This window comes from Macaca nemestrina, chromosome X, assembly GCF_043159975.1.
Source record: "Macaca nemestrina isolate mMacNem1 chromosome X, mMacNem.hap1, whole genome shotgun sequence".
Classification (NCBI taxonomy): Eukaryota; Metazoa; Chordata; class Mammalia; order Primates; family Cercopithecidae; genus Macaca; species Macaca nemestrina.
The window spans coordinates 54,367,152-54,382,052 of NC_092145.1; the positions used below are offsets into that span (position 1 = coordinate 54,367,152).

Below are 14,901 nucleotides of genomic sequence, written 5' to 3' on the forward strand. Positions count from 1 at the left end.
TGGTCAGGCTGGTCTCGAACTCCTGACCTCAGGTGATCCACCTGCCTCAGCCTCCAAAAGTGCTGAGGTTACAGGCATGATCCACCGAGCCCAGCCTTGGTTACTTTTTATAAGCTCAGCTTTCACCATTCTAGAAGCTTTGGAGGTTGAAAGAGAAATAGGATATGGTTCTTGCCCTCAAGGAGAATACATTTGAATAAGAGATGCACACAATCACCTCAAAGCAGAATAATGCACTCCGTGAAACAGGTGCATGGACGCTAGAGGGAAGAAAAGTCTATGGCCACATGGCATGAGGTGATTAAGAAAGGCTTCAGGAAGGCAGTGGCTGGAGCACTTAGTGACTTGGATTCAGATGATCCTGGGTCCTCATGCTGGTTCTCTTTTTTTTTTTTTTTTTTTTTTTTTTTGAGACACAGTCTTGCTTTGTCACCCAGGCTGGAGTGCAATGGTGCGATCTCGGCTTACTGCAACCTCTGCCTCCTGGGTTCAAGCTGTTCTCCTGCCTTGGCCTCCCGAGTAGCTGGGATTACAGGCGGGCGCCTGCCACCACACCCAGTTAATTTTTTTGTATTTTTAGTAGAGACAGGGTTTCGCCATGTTGGCCAGGCTGGTCTCAAACTCCTGACCTCAGGTGATTCACCCACCTTGGCCTCCCAAAGTGCTGGGATTACAGGAGTGAGCCACCGTGCCCGGCCTTCATTCCGGTTCTGACACTGTCTAGTTATGACACCTTGAACTTCTGAACCCTCTGATCTTGATTCCTCATCTGTAAGACAAGGGTCATATTAGTGAATGCCTGCTCTACTCACTTGCAGGGTTGTTGTGACAATTAAGTGAGACAATATATGAAAAAAATGCTTTGTAAACTGTAAAGCAGCATATAAGCATAAGAGATGCTAATTATCCCGTTGAATGTAACTGAAGTTTTGAGAGAGTATGAGGTTGTCAGGAGAGAGAGAAAGAGAGAGAGGGAGAGAGAGAGACTAGCAAGGGACAGAGTACCAAGGAATGCTGCCTAGGTTATATGGGAAGGGAAAAAGACAAACCAAGGAAGAAATAGGAGTACACAGAGAAGCGGTGTCACAGAACCCAAGGGAGCAAATATTAGAGAAGCGTGGTCAATAGTGTTGGAAGAGTAGCAGGGTCAGGAAATGTTTATTTAGCTTAAGCATATTTATAGACAGAACAGGGACCATTACATAGAATAAAATAAATACATGAAAGAGGGGAGAGGACTAAGAGGGCCATAATAAAAGATGGACAATAGTGTTAGCAAGGAAGTGGAGAAGTTGCAATCCTACTACATTGCTTGTGGGAATGTGAAATGGTACCACACTTGGGGAAAACTCTTTGACTGTTCCTCAAAGTGTTAAACACAGTTTCCGGCCGGGCACGGTGGCTCACTCCTGTAATCCCAGCACTTTGGGAGGCCAAGGCGGGTGGATCACGAGGTCAGGAGTTCGAGACCAGCCTGGCCAACATAGTGAAACCCCATCTCTACTAAAAATACAAAAAATTAGGCCGGGCACGGTGGCTCATGCCTGTAATCCCAGCACTTTGGGAGGCCAAGGCGGGTGGATCACGAGGTCAGGAGTTCGAGACCAGCCTGGCCAACATAGTGAAACCCCGTCTCTACTAAAAATACAAAAAATTAGGCCGGGCACGGTGGCTCATGCCTGTAATCCCAGCACTTTGGGAGGCCAAGGCGGGTGGATCACGAGGTCAGGAGTTCGAGACCAGCCTGGCCAACATAGTGAAACCCCGTCTCTACTAAAAATACAAAAAATTAGTCCGGGCACGGTGGCTCATGCCTGTAATCCCAGCACTTTGGGAGGCCAAGGCGGGTGGATCACGAGGTCAGGAGTTTGAGACCAGCCTGGCCAACATAGTGAAACCCTGTCTCTACTAAAAATACAAAAAATTAGGCCGGGCGCGGTGGCTCATGCCTGTAATCCCAGCACTTTGGGAGGCCAAGGCGGGTGGATCACGAGGTCAGGAGATCAAGACCATCCTGGCTAACATGGTGACACTCCATCTCTACTAAACATACAAAAAAAAAAATTGGCCGGGTACAGTGGCGGGCACCTGTAGTCCCAGCTACTCAGGAGGCTGAGGCAGGAGAATGGAGTGAACTCAGGAGGTGGAGCTTGCAGTGAGCTGAGATTGTGCCACTGCACTCCAGCCTGGGTGACAGCGAGACTACGTCTCAAAAAAAAAAAAAAAGGTGAAAAAAATTAGCCGGGCATGGTGGTGGGCACCTGTAATCCCAACGACTCGGGAGGCTGAGGCAGGAGAATTGCTTGAACCCGGGAGGCGGAGGTTGCAGTGACCCCAGATCACACCATTGTACTCCAGCCCAGGTGACAGTGCGACACTGTGTCTCAAAAAAAAAAAAAAAAAAAAAAATCACATAGTTTCCATATGACCCAGCAATCCCACTCCTTGTTATACACCCAAGAGAAATGAAAATATATGTCTACACAAAAACGTGTACATGATGTACACAGCAGCATTACTCATAATAGCCCCAAAGTGAAAACAAGCCAAGTGTCCATCAATAGATGAATGGATGAAGCAAATGTGGTATATTCACATACTGGAATATTATTTAGCTATAAAAAAACAACAACAAGGTACTGATACATGCTACAACATGGACAAATCTTGAAAACATCATGCTGAAAAACACCAGACACCAAAGGCCATGTATTGTATGACTTCACTTATGTGAAACGTTCAGGATAGGCATACCCAACAGAGACAGAAAGTAGGTAAGTGATCGTCTTGAGTAGGACAGGGTAGTTGGGAGGAAATAAGGACTGCTAATGTGGATAGGGTTTCTTTTGGGGATGATGGAAATGTTCTGGAATTAGATAGCGGTGATGGTTGCATAACTTTGTGGCTATGCGAAAAAGCACAAATTGCACACTTCAAAGGGGCGAATATTGTGGTATAGAAACTATACCATGATTAAATTTTTAAAAAAGAGGGGGAGAGAAGGGTATGAAAGAAGGAAGAAGAAGGTGAGACCCAGAGCATAGTTGGAAAGATTAGCCTTGGCAAGAAAGAACACCACCTCTCCAGTAGGAGAAATTTTGAGGTGGGGATAAGCTCACAGTGGATGGGTTTAATGGGAGCTAATACATATGTACTTGCTATGTGGCAGGCATTTTTCTAATTTCTTTACATGTTCTTATTTAATCCTTAAAACAACCCTATGTGGTGAGTACTATTTTTATCCCCATTTTACAGGTGGGAAAGCTGAAAGAGACAGGTTAAGAAATTTGCCCTTCTCGGGCATTGTGACTCACGCCTGTAATCCCAGCACTTAGGGAGGCTGAGGCAGGTGGATCACTCGAGGTCAGGAGTTTGAGACCAGTCTGGCCAACATGGTGAAACCCCATCTCTACTAAATATACAAAAATTAGTCTCAGCTACTCAGGAGGCTGAGGCAGAAAATTGCTTGAACCCGGGAGGCGGAGGTTGCAGTGAGCCGAGATCGTGCCATTGCACTCCAGCCTGGGCGACCGAGCAAGACTCCGTCTCAAAAAAAAAAAAAAAAAAAAAAAAGAAAGAAAAAAGAAAAAAAGAAATGTGCCCAAAGTCCCACAGGTGGGATAAATGTCAGAGCTGAGATGTGAGCCCAGACAACGCAGACAGACTGGCTGCACAGTCTGGCACTTAGCCACTGCACTGTCCTATGTCTCTCATCTGTGTTCTCAAAACAGGGAAGGCTGAGTGCTGAAAGTGTTAAGGGCTGAGAGCATATTTGGGGTTTGTGCGCAGAAAAGGTTAAAAAACTACCATGAAGAACGTGGGAGTTAACAACCAAATTTTTATTCAAGGTTCTTGGAAGTAGTAGAGGCCTAACAGAGGCAGTTTCTCCATTCTATCATTGTTGCATTCTAGCCCGTACTATTGTTCTGTTCCTACAGGTCTGTAGTGGGAGTTTTCTTATGTGGCCCTCAGACTTTGGCAAAGAGCCTGCGCAAATGCTGTCACCGATATTCCAGTCTGGATCCTAGAAAAGTTCAATTCTACTTCAACAAAGAAAATTTTTGAGTTATAGGAATAAGGACGGCAATCTGCATTTTGTTTCTCCTTTGTATCTTCAGTAATTTACTTGGTCTGGTAGGTTTGAGCAGTTACTTTGGGGTAAGAATGTACCTCTCAAGCCTTGACTCCCTGGTATTCTTTTTTTGATTGCATTCAACTTCGTTACTTGAGCTTCAGCAACTAAAGAACTTCTGAAGTTCTTAAAGTTCTGAAGTTCTTAAACCCATGGATCCTTTCTTGGAAAAATAACTGTAAACCTTTCTGGACAGCCATGACTGTAGCAAGGCTTGATAGCAGAGGTTTGGTGGTTGAGTTATACAAATAACCCCAGGTGATTTTATCAATTCTGGTGTTACCATCTCCTGAATTTTGGTTTGTAATCTTTTGTCCCTCCCATCCCCACAGAAGATTTCTAAGTAGGTTGACTTTTTAAATAAAAATTTATTGAATAATTAATGACAAACATAACAATAAACATAAATAATAAACAAAATTACTGAGAACCCCATCCCCATATAACACCAACAGTGTACATTTTTACTGTTACTTTTGATATGGTCTTATCCAGTGTGAACAGCAATTTATTCTTATTTTTGCTTGTCAAAAAATAAAGGATTTTCTTCTTTGCTTGATGAATGAGTCTTTTGTTACTTCTTTTTGGGCTCTCCATTTGGGAAAGAAAATCTAGAAAGTATGCTAATTGTAATTGAAATTGTATTACAATTGCAAGTCAGCTATATTGTCGTCTTGTATTATTCTGTTAAAAGCGATTGTGAAAACCTGAACTCCATGTTAGGATGACTTATTTAGTCAAGAGGAGCTCTTTATCACTATTTTTATTAAAGGAGTTTATTAATGTCTAGTTTTAAAAATAACAATTTATAATTTTCATAGATTTTTGTGGACTCCTACCTATATCGCTAAGGAATAATTCAGCTAATGACATAAGCAAAACGCCTTCATTCTCTATCAGAATGCTTTTTATTTCTGCCGTCTACCCAACCTCAGCCTAGAAGGACCACACTGGCTCTGGGATGTTAGGCGTCACAGTGAATCACTAGGAGAGAAGCCCAGGGCTCTTAAGAGAGAAACCTCACACTTCATTGTACCCAGACAATTCAACTCATTATAGATTTAGAAGAATGGTTCTACTGAATTAGCATTATATTATCTATTTTTTCTACCATTAAGTGACCAAGAATGAACAAATGGTCGTTTCTAATATTTTAGGAACCTCTATGGCTTGAGGAATAAAACCTTTTTTTTTGTCACTAGTCTGAGCACAATAAAGGTAGGTCATGAACTCATGGTGGCTAATAATGTTTCATTTATTACAACAGTAAAAAAATACTGATCAGTTGTTTACATAGGGAGGGATACCACTGCTGTTGCCAATTTGTTCACCCGGATTTCAGCTAATTCAGGTTCAATAAGGCTTTGGGAAAATGCACAATGAAACCTTGAAGACATGGTTCTTATTAGACAACTACTGACCAAATGACAACTTCATCTTCAATGACCTTGATTTGGAATCTTGAAACTTATAATGAGTTACTAATGAGAAAGGCATCACTCTTGGTCTCCACGTCTAAATATATTGACACACTCACTTCAAGATATGATGGCTGCCAAAATCAATATCCCAAGGCTTGAATATTTATGGAAGTAAACATAAATTCATGATTTATTATATTCATGGTAATGAAAATAATAAATCCTATGCATAGCCAACATCCAAGTTGAACTGGGGATGAGCAGGATATACAGAAAGCGCCTCATCTGCTTTGAGCAAGTTTTTCTTGCAAAGTTGTAATACGAAATACCTTAATCAGCAAATTTCTTATAAATGTTTATGAGTAGAAAATCCTTCAATTTCATTGTCACTCAAAAAGTTGATTATCTTTGCATTCTTTTGCTTGACATGTAAGCAATATGCTATTACATTCTCTAAGCCTATGCCAGGCTTTTAATTCACCTGACCATAATCCTAACCCAGAGGATAGGATTCCACGAATATAAGTTGGCTCAAAAGTAGTTCCAGTAGAACTTTACTGATTATTAAGGCAACTCTTAACCTCTTGAGGTTGGCCTGATGGAGAGAAACCATGTTCCTCCTTAATGCCACTACGAGAGAGATGGGGTGGGGTGGGGTGGGGGAAGAGAGGAGGAGGCGGTGGCGAGAGAGAGAGAGAGAGAGAGAGAGAGAGAGAGAGAGAGAGAGAGAGAGAGAGAGAGAGAGAGAGAGAGAGAGAGAGAGAATACTAGGCAAGAAGACCCATAGGTTAGAGCTAATGGCACTAATTATGTTCATACCTATCCACAAGGAAGCAGGCAGGAGCAGACCTAATGAGCAATCTGACTGTATTCTACATTTGGTCCACTTAAAATCAGAAGAATGTACAAGTTTTAGGGTTTTCTGTGTTTTAAGTTCCCAGAATAAATGTAGTTACAGGGTAGGGCTGCAGGTTAGGGACTGCCTGGAAGATAGGATGAAATGTATTTTGTTCATTTGATTTGTTTTTATTTCATCTCGAACATGTGAAAAATCAGTGGCTTTTTAAACTTTCAAAGTTGACTGCCTAGACTGATAAGTTTAAGAACACACAAGTAAATGTTAACAGTCTCTTGTGTTGCTGACAGACTCAAACCAGTGCTAAAACAATTTTTGTCTTAACTCTGAATTATACACGTTCAGACCTGCTATTGAAACAAATGCATTTTGATATTTGGATTTTTCTAAACTAAACACATGGCTGTGCTAGGCTCTTTGCTCTGTTAGCCTTCTGACCATTTTATAGCTCTAAGCACGTGCTATTTTCTCCCAGAAGACTCAGAAATCCTAGAATGTTTTCAGAGGGCAAAGCCTTATAATAATTCTTACTGGAAGCAAACTAAACAAAAACCAAGTTCCAGAAAACATTGCTTCTGAGAAATGCTCAAATATCATCAAGAAGAATAAATGGTTAACTTAAAATAAAAACAAAACTATGGCAATATGTTAAAGTACAATACTGCAGTAAGGGTAGAAAACACATCTAAGGTTTCACCCTTAGTGTTAAGCTTTTTAAAAGCAAAAAGGTCATGTATATCAATTTGCAGTGTACTAAAATTGTGTTCAAAGTTTATTTCAAGTCACAGAAAATATACAAACTAAGACAATAAAATGAAGTGATTTTGTTCTGAGAGAAGGTGATGGGAGTCCTCCACCTGGCACTGATTTGAGTCATTCAAGGGTTAGGATGCAGGTCATCGTTTTTCAATATTTCAACAAAATTATAGAATTTCCAGATTTCTTGCCAGGTATTTTTGAAAACCTGTAAGAAGAAGTTAGGAGAAAGCCATTAGGAGTGAAGACAAAGCTCTCTTCAGGAAAAACTTCAGGAAAAAAATAAAAGGCTAGGGGAGGGAGGACAGGCATACAATCAAATCACCAGGACAGATTTGCAAGGTGTCTGTCTCCGACCTCCTGCCTCCTCAAAGTAATCATCCCTTGCAGTAGGGTTTCTCAACCTCAGCACTATTGACATTTTGGGCTGGAGCACTAGTTGCTATTGGGAAGTGGGTAAGGGGGACCATCCTGTGCATTATGGGATGTTTAGCAGCATCTCTGGCCTCTACCCACTCAATTCCAATAGCATGCCATACTCCCTAAAGTTATGATGACCAAAAATGTCTCTAGACATTGCCTAATGTCCCCTAGGGGGCAAAATTGCCCCTGTTTGAGAACCATTCATCTCTAATGATAATAGTATAGAAGCCTGTCCGTGATGGCAGAGATGGATCACAACTAGCTCGGTATAGGATGAAGGAAAAGGAAAAGCCAACACTTCAGCCATGGTATGCACAAACACCAGTAGACACACAATAAAATCCTGCCCACAAAAAATTGCATAGAACCACACAAATTATGACAGGTTTTTTAAAATGGTGAAAACTGAGTTTGTAGTCAAGTTAACAGTAATGTGCCAATGTCAATTTCTTGGTTTTGTACTACACTGGGTGAAGGGTATATGAGACTCCTTGTACTATTTTTCCAACTTTCCTTGAGTCTATGATTATTTAAAAACAAAAGGTAAAAAAAATAGACAAAAACTTTGCCCTGTGGTTAATATGCAAGGCCTTAAATTAAACATCTTATAAGCAAAAACATAATGAAAGAAATTTCAGAAACATTTCTACCTCTACTATCCAGAAACAGTAAGCAGTAATTTTCTCACATTGTAGGGAATGCCTTCTCTGGCATAAGTAAATTAGTAAAAGAGAAATAATTTGTATCTATTCCTCTGAATGTAATAGGTAGTCTATACTTTTACATAAAAAAAAAGAATATGTGGGGTTTGTGGAATAAAACGTTAAGGTACCAAAAGTCTACAGAGCCCTCCATCTATGATAGCTTCTCATTAATTCATTTGAAGTCTAAATACATATATGATGCATAGTTGCAGTTTAAACGTTTAAAGACATCACAAATATGGATTAAAATGATATATTTTGTAAGAGTGATAATTACTAATAGTTAAATGAGTTCACTATTATATAACATAAGGATAGGAATTATAATATGGATGGGGTGAAAAGTAGAAATTTAAATTGTGCTGTCCTACCTGATAGTGGGGCAACGTGAATTTTAAACTGTTTTTAGAAAAAAGAATTGTTTATAAAATACAAAATGCTGGGGAAATTTTTTTTTTTAAAAGGAAACACTGATACATGTATGTGTAATCAAGTTGTCACATAATTATTTATGAAGCAGGTTACCTGGATCCTTTCTTTTTTTTTTTTTTTGAGGCAGGGTCTCACTCTGTGACCCAGGCTAGAGTGCAGTGGCATAATCATGGCTCACTGCAGCCTTGACCTCCTGGACTCAAGCGATTCTTCCACATCAGCCTCACAAGTAGCTGGAACTATAGGCGCATCTCACCATGCCTGGCTAATTTTTTTAAAAAGTGTTTGTAAAGATGGAGCCTCACTATGTTGCTTAAGCTAGTCTTGAACTCCTGGTCTCAAGTAATCCTTCCACCTCAGCCCGCCAAAGCTGAGATTACAGGGCTAAGCCACTGTGCTTGGCCCCTGGATTCTTTCTGCCTAAATGATGAGCAAGAAAAATAAAGGTAGCAGGGTACAGCGATCTCCAAAATATATAGAAACTGATGGTGATGATGGACATTTACTACCTTAAATTATGTGCTATAATAGTTCAACATCGAAATATTCACTGTAAAATAAATACAGGAAACAAAATATTTACACATTTTATTGAAATGCTCTGTATTTTTTCCATTTTGACAGGACAGTTTGGAATAAAATAATACAACTGATTGTAGAAGGATACACACCAAACTATATTTAGAGGTTTTGTCTGGGGAACAAGATAGAGGAAACAGGGCTTTTTACCTTTCACTTTCTACATTTCTATATACAATTACTTTTGTGTTTTTTTGTTTTTTTTTTTTTTTTTTTTTTTGAGACGGAGTCTCGCTGTGTCTCCCAGGCTGGAGTGCAGTGGCGTGATCTCGGCTCACTGCAAGCTCCGCCTCCCGGGTTCACGCCATTCTGCCGCCTCAGCCTCCCAAGTAGCTGAGACTACAGGCGCCCGCCACCACGCCCGGCTAGTTTTTTGTTATTTTTAGTAGAGACGGGGTTTCACCATGTTAGCCAGGATAGCCTCGATCTCCTGACCTCGTGATCCACCCGCCTCGGCCTCCCAAAGTGCTGGGATTACAGGCTTGAGCCACCGCGCCCGGCCGATTACTTTTGTTAAACTGATCATACATTACCTTTGTCATTAGGAAAGATTATAAGCAATTCAACAACTGAACAAATATTGTATAGCCTTACTCTATCCCTACAGGAGCTAACCTACTGAAGGGTAAAGAAGAGTCTAGCTAAGTGGATTGAGGGCCGCTGAGAGAACAATCTTGTTGGTTAAGGTTAAAAGTATATACCGAGAATAGACAAGGAGCTAGTCCTACTCAGATGGGATTAAGTTTGCTCACCTATCAAGGTGCTCCAGTGGATTTCTGTATTTGTTCCTTTAAAATCAGGATACTCTGCCTTTGCTCAGGAGGCAACATGGCAATCTGGTCTGCAGTCAGTTGTAGAACCTGCATAATCAAAGCAGCCTGTGCAGAGGAAAAAAAAAGGTAGTCAGTTTTAATGATGGCAGCTAAAAAATACAAAACAAAACAAAAAACCCACCACCAGCTTCTATCCAAAAAGCTACTGTAGTGGGATATGAAGCAAAATGGAAAAAGGAAGAACATTTCACACAGAAAGAAACCAACAGCTCCCCTCCAAAACAAAGACAAAAACAAAAAACAAAAAAAAACAAAACTGGTGAGAATAGCTACAATGAAAAGAACAAGTATAAATTAAAATACCTAAGATTAGACGATTCAAAACAGACAACTTCATGAACTCAAAGTTCCTGGAGACTAAGATGGTATCTGTGAGCCCTGGAAATCCTTCAGGTTTTAATCCTGTTTTGAAAGTCTCTCTTTTTCACAAATTTTAGCCTTTCCCTCAGACATAAGCTCCCCACAATGGTCAAATATAAAAACAGAAAGATATAATCATGGGGAATCTACTACTGTTTTTAGGGATAAAGTAGAAAGGGAAGGAAAAAGGGTGCGGATTTTCAGGTCACTCTGGCCTGAACAAGAAAAACCTGCTATTGGCAGATGAGTCTGAACTATAAAATAAGCTGCCATTTACATCCACTTAAGAACTTCACATCCATTAGCAACTTCAGGACCAGACTCACAAATTTTCAGGTAACAAGATCATAAAAGAGTTCTAAGTTAGAATAAACATCACCTCCAAAGGGACTTTGAAGACCCAGGATCGCCACATGGTAACTGTGAAAAGAGGAATCAAAAAGGCTAGAATTGTGCATAAGGAGGCAGTCAGACAGTGTTGCTTACCTTCTCATGATCCTGTGGAGTGACTTGGTTCTGCCCAGGACTAAAGCCGCCGGGCTGGCTTCCACCCTGTATACTCGCTCCTTGCATGCCTGTTCCCTGCATGACTGGGACCTATGTGCACAAAGAGAAAAAGAGATTTTTGGGATTTTTAATGTATAGCTAACCTGAATTCAGTAATAACGTGAAAAATTACGATCCCTACACAGATATGAGTAAAAACAGCAAACTAATGACTCTGAAGATCATTTTCTACTGTTAGCAATAGCAGAAGGCAGCGTTTAGCCAGAGATCAACTAGTAAGTTCGACATACTTGCTTACAACAGCTCCAGCACCATCAACAAATACCACACAGCACAACTGGATACCACTGAATTAATCAAAACTCAGCCAAATAAGCAAAGGGAGAACTGAGAGCACCCTGGAAACTAGCGCTCACTGGAAACACAAATGAAAGCCAACAGAGTCTAGAGAAAATGTATTCTGGTCCACTGGGGAAGTTAAATTCACAGGGCCACCCCCTACCCTAGTTCAATCAGACACAGGTAGTTTGTCCCAAAGGGCCCTATCCCACAAGTGAGGCAGAGATGTTCATAATGTCAGAGAGTTAGAAAGGCAATGGGAAGGCCTCCAGGCAAAAGACTGCTATTAGCCCAACATTTGCTGTTTATAGCTTTCCATAGAGAACATATGGCAGATGCTTTCTGCTAAATGTAGACCAAAAAATATGACTGACTTGAGTGAACGAACAAAGTACAGTGATATCATACTTACTGGTATTTAAGATCTTCAATAAGTTCAACCCTTTGCAAGACTAGCAGAACCCAAGGAAAAGACCTCTTGAGTACCAAATGTAACTATAAGAATGTCCCTATACAAGCATTATGTTCACACTCAGGCATTCACCCAGGGCTTAGGTACTCTCTTAATAAATACATTTTGTTAACAAACTTGTTACCTGCTTACCCAGCAGATTAGAAGCAGCAAAACATAAAAGAAATACAGATAAACAACTGTTAGGAGCAGATACCACTTCAGCAATATGAAGAGCCAGGTGACAGCCTGACAGTGAAGGAGACCAGAAACCAAACAGGAGATAACTATGTTTTACATTACGGTATAGACAATAATGAATCTATTTAATGATGACCTTGAGTAGTCATCACTGATTAAACTATTTTTTGTATCCTGTTCAAGAAAGGAAATATCAAATACATCTTATAATTTTTTATTAAAAAGTTAAAAAACTTGGTAGAATAGTTCTATTATCTGGTACATTCACTTACATGCATTAACTCATTTCCCAAAGACAATGGACAGATGAAACATTAGTAGAGATTTGTACAGACTGCTAGAATACTATCACTGTTCTGTTGATCATCAATACTGAATCCAGAGACAAGTTCCCAGAGACCAGTCTGAACATTAATGAGCTATCATGGGTCTGAAACACCTATGAGTATAATCTTTTTTTTTTTAATTTTGTATTTCCATAGATTATTGGGGAAATGTGGTGTTTGGTTACATGAGTTTATAGCAGCACAATTCGCAACTGAGTATAATCTTTTTGAAGCTTTAATTTGAGGTACTGTAACTGTGATCTAACCACTCCATAACGGCCCTTTTAAGTTTCTAGGTGTGCTTGTTCTAGGCAGATAAGTACTAGCAAGAGTGACTATACACATCTTGGTTTCCCTAAGATAGTCTCAGTTTATGTTTTTGCCTCCAAGTAAAGTAACAGCACTTTCTTTCATGTTCTCCTTTAGTTGATAAATTATATAATCACCCTAGTAATAATAAGCTTTTTGCCCACAAGTTTCTATCTACGTGGACTAGAGTTAATTTTAAAATCTAATTTAAAAGTATGAATTAAGGGCATGTTGTTAAGTTAAAAAAAAAAAAAAAAGGCACAGAACAGTGAAAGGGGAAAAATAAGAATATATATTCATATTTTCCGGAAAGTAACATGAAAAATCTAATAAAAGTCATTATCTACAGGACCTAGGGGGCCACAGGGGAGACAGGCGTAGGAGAGGAAGCAAGGTTCCTTTTATTTTAAGATGTGGTCTCACTATGTTGTGTAGGCTGGCCTCCAACTCCTGTGCTCTATTGATCCTCCTGCCTCAGCCTCCAGAGTAGCTAGGACTAAAGGATTCTACCCTGGCTTTTTTTTTTTTTTTTTTTTTTTAAAGATGGTAGTCTAATATGCTGCCCAGGCTGGAGTGCAGTGGCTAGTCACAAGTGCGATCAGAATGCACCACAGCCTCAAGTTCCTGGGCTCAAATGGTCTTCCTGCCCCAGCCTCCAGAATGCTGGCACTATAGGTGCGTGCCACCATGCCTGGCTTGAAATTAATATATATATCTTTTATAGATGAATGAATGTATATATTTATAAGTTAATATATTAAAATTTTTTTTTTAAGTTTGAAGATAAAATTTGTATTTTCTCTTGCCTCAGATCTAATTGGCTTTATAGAATCTACTAACGAAAATGATATAAACCTAGTATTAGGGTAATAAGTTCAAGCACCAGCAGAGAAAAAGGAGCAAAATATTACCCAGAAATGTTCTTCCAATCCTTCCTTGCAATGTCTTGCACCATAGAACTACCAGTAAAATTACATAAGTGCATTATATAGTTATTTGTTTGTTATCTGTCTTCCCAACTAGGATATAAGCCCATGGGGGAAGGGGCTTTCTTTTGTTCACACTGCAGTATCCCCCATACCTAGATCTGTTTGGTACATAGTAGGTGCTCAATAAATACTTGCTGAATGACAGAATGAATGCATAAGACCCATTTCTGTTACTAGGTTACTGACCATACAGAGTACAATAAAAATCAAGGCCCACGAACACTTCAAACACAATAGAGAACAGTTTTATTCTACACATAGCAAAAAAACCCCTCTATTTGTATTTCATATTAAAGAGGAGGGGGTAGACACATATCCACACATACACACACGCACACAAATGCGCAGATAACAGGACAGAGTAGTAAAGTGGAAAAAGTAGTGGCTTCTGTTCCTTACTCTGCCACTTTCTAGTCATGTGAATTTGGTCAAGTCACCTGAATTCTTGGGCCTTAATTTCCAAACCTATAGACTGAGGGAATTAGACGACTGATGTGTTCCATTCCAGCTCTGCCATTATCTTTCTCTCTCTCATATACACAGACATGGGGAGGAAGACACATAAACAAATAGAAGAGAGAATTCACAGAGGAAGGGGAAAAAAGGAAGGTAGAGCGGTTAGAGGGAAATGAAGGTGCCAACATATACAAACTCAGGGAAGAAAAACACATACCACCTCTCCACAACCAAGTGGAGACGAAGAGGGAGGTGATGACAATCACAGACCAGCATGTACATACAGGCAGAGAGACCCAAATAAAAGAGAGGAGACAAGACTTTGGTTCCACACCTTTTAAGGTGATTATTAATAAATTGGCTTTCACATTCCACTGTTCACTTAGGCTATATGATGACAATAAATTAACACAGGTCTCTGTAAACCCAAGATTATCTAAATGGCCACTAACAGCTCTTCATATACTCTAACCCCGTGGTTCCCAGTCAGGGTTCACATTAGAATCATTTGGGGGAGGTTTTTCAAACTATCCATGCTCAGATCCTACTAATAAGAGATTCTGAGTTATACCTGGGATGAGATCTGGGCAAGTATATTTTGGAAAAAACCGTGTACATGATGTTGGTTTGTACCCCAATGAAGACTACTTTCTAACCCCTAAATTTTCAGGGGCTCTGCTCTGAATGAATAGCTACTTACTGTGGGATAAAGTTGTTTTTTTTGAACTACAATCCTGATAGCCAGAGAATCACCACCCTAAGGGATAGAGAAGCTACAGGGAGATCCGAGTCTTCCCTTTCTAACAAGTTAAGAAACAAACCAAGTC

The 14,901-nt window shown here is 40.0% G+C and overlaps 2 protein-coding genes across 6 annotated transcripts in view; one reads left to right on the forward strand and one right to left on the reverse strand.

The window, feature by feature from the left end:
- Positions 1-4,691, forward strand: part of LOC105499300 (NADPH oxidase 1) — a 25,956-nt gene extending 21,265 nt beyond the window's left edge. For both annotated transcript variants that reach the window (XM_011771824.3, XM_011771823.3), the window contains one exon: positions 3,939-4,691. In XM_011771824.3, coding sequence (XP_011770126.1) covers positions 3,939-4,028 — 90 coding nt within the window. In that variant the 3' untranslated portion in view covers positions 4,029-4,691. The remainder of the gene's footprint in view (positions 1-3,938) is intronic.
- The window catches only part of LOC105499298 (cleavage stimulation factor subunit 2), a 23,819-nt gene continuing 13,585 nt past the window's right edge, over positions 4,668-14,901 (reverse strand). For all 4 annotated transcript variants that reach the window (XM_011771818.2, XM_011771820.3, XM_011771821.3 and 1 more), the window contains 3 exons: positions 10,983-11,093; positions 10,056-10,181; positions 4,668-7,373 (listed from right to left, as the gene is read on the reverse strand). In XM_011771818.2, the coding sequence (XP_011770120.1) occupies positions 10,059-10,181; positions 10,983-11,093 (234 nt within the window). In that variant the 3' untranslated portion in view covers positions 4,668-7,373; positions 10,056-10,058. The remainder of the gene's footprint in view (positions 7,374-10,055; positions 10,182-10,982; positions 11,094-14,901) is intronic.